The sequence below is a fragment of the Apis dorsata genome, unplaced genomic scaffold (assembly GCF_000469605.1).
Source record: "Apis dorsata unplaced genomic scaffold, Apis dorsata 1.3 scaffold_347, whole genome shotgun sequence".
Taxonomy (NCBI): domain Eukaryota; kingdom Metazoa; phylum Arthropoda; class Insecta; order Hymenoptera; family Apidae; genus Apis; species Apis dorsata.
The window spans coordinates 394,822-396,398 of record NW_006263614.1 but is presented as its reverse complement, the minus strand read 5'-3'; the positions used below and the strand labels follow the sequence as shown (position 1 = coordinate 396,398).

At 46.5% G+C, this 1,577-nt stretch overlaps 1 protein-coding gene across 1 annotated transcript in view; it reads left to right on the top strand.

Moving 5' to 3' along the window:
- The first annotated feature begins 6 nt into the window (after positions 1–6).
- The window catches only part of LOC102671175 (lysine-specific demethylase 3A), a 69,423-nt gene continuing 67,852 nt past the window's right edge, over positions 7–1,577 (top strand). Inside the window, exon 1 of the mRNA XM_006618303.2 lies at positions 7–658. Coding sequence (XP_006618366.1) covers positions 282–658 — 377 coding nt within the window. The 5' untranslated portion in view covers positions 7–281. The remainder of the gene's footprint in view (positions 659–1,577) is intronic.

Sequence of the window (1,577 nt, the reverse complement as noted above, 5' to 3'; positions counted from 1 at the left end):
CGAGCGCGTGATCAGTAACGAGAACCGCAGCGGCTACGAGACGCTGTGGTCATCGTCGTGAAAGAAATAGAAGACGATCGTGCAAAAGAGAGGAAGGAAAGATAAAAAGATCAGTGTCGATAGGGACGATTCAAGGATAACAAAAGCTGGTCGTTCTCGACCTCGAGACGGTCTTGCAGGCCGTCCCGAGAAATGAGCCGCACCGCAACGCAGAGTGCGGTTCGTACGATGAAGAGAAGCAACGTCCAGATCGAGAACGTAGCGAGTACGAAGGTAGAAGCATGCCACCGGTGCTAGGAGGCGCGGCAATGGCGGTCCTTCCGGTAAGCCCGCAGACGGCCACGCAGGGTAACCCGCACCACCATCACAATCATCACGTACATCAGGGACAAACGCAAGTTTTACTCGCGGCCGCTGGCGCAACGACGCAGGCACAGCCGCAGCTGCTCTATCAACCGTATAATTTGATGCCGGCGGGCAACTCTCCCTCCCCCCAAACGGCCTTTCAACACCATCCTCACCAGCAACAGCATCAACCGCAGCAGCAACAACAGCAACATCAGCTTCATCATCATCACCACCATCACCATCAACCTCCGAGCCAACAAAGCAACTTTCTGCCGGCAGATATTGCTAACGTCGCCACAACGCTTGCATTGTAAGTGACGTCTGATTCTTCGCGTCCCGTTTTCTAAAAAAAAAAAAAAAAAAAAAAAAAAAAGAAAGGAAAAAGAAAATCATATCGATCCACGTCGTGGAAAAAACGAACCTTGCTTCTGGAAAGGATATTCGACGATAATGACCGTGCAACAAACCGATAAAATGTCGTGTGCACGACGATACAGGTGCAATCGACGTTTGGGTTCACTGGCTCTTCGGTAGACCATGGAAATTCGATGAACCTGTTGGGAACGATCCCCCCTCCCTCGCTCTCCTTCCCTCTCTCTAACACGATTTTCAGTCTCTTTCAAACGCGCAGTCTCTCCGCCAAACTACTAACTAATAGGAAACTTTGTATTCGAAGAAAGTTTCGTGTAAATTACGGCTCGCTTTTATTTTACCTACAAGTTTTTTTTACAAAGACTTGAGAAGCATCTAACGTATCGTACGATGAATATAAATGTTCTCCGTCTGGCTGTTTATGGAAATACCGTTACGTGTTTGAAATCTACGGGTAATACCGTATAAATTTTAGATCGTTCGAGGTTTGCATATCGAAATTGGTGCGATCATTCTTGCGATCTGTGGTGAATATTTCCTTTCGAGAATCATTGAAATATCGATGAACGAGATGAGATGTGCTCGACTAGTTCGTGAAATCGGTTTTAATCGACGGTCGAGCCAGTCACGTTTCTTGGAACCGGGATTCACGTTTACAGCCATTCTGAAGTAAAATTAGATTCGGATATCGGAACACGAAAGAGTCACGCGAGACCTTTCGACCGAAGCGAGGGCATACATTTAATAAAGTTTTGACGGAAACGGTACTCGTTATTTTTCGAGGAAGCCATTTTAAACTTTCGTCTCGCGTTGACATCATTTTCTGTAAATATCAACACGATTTACGAAAATCCGTT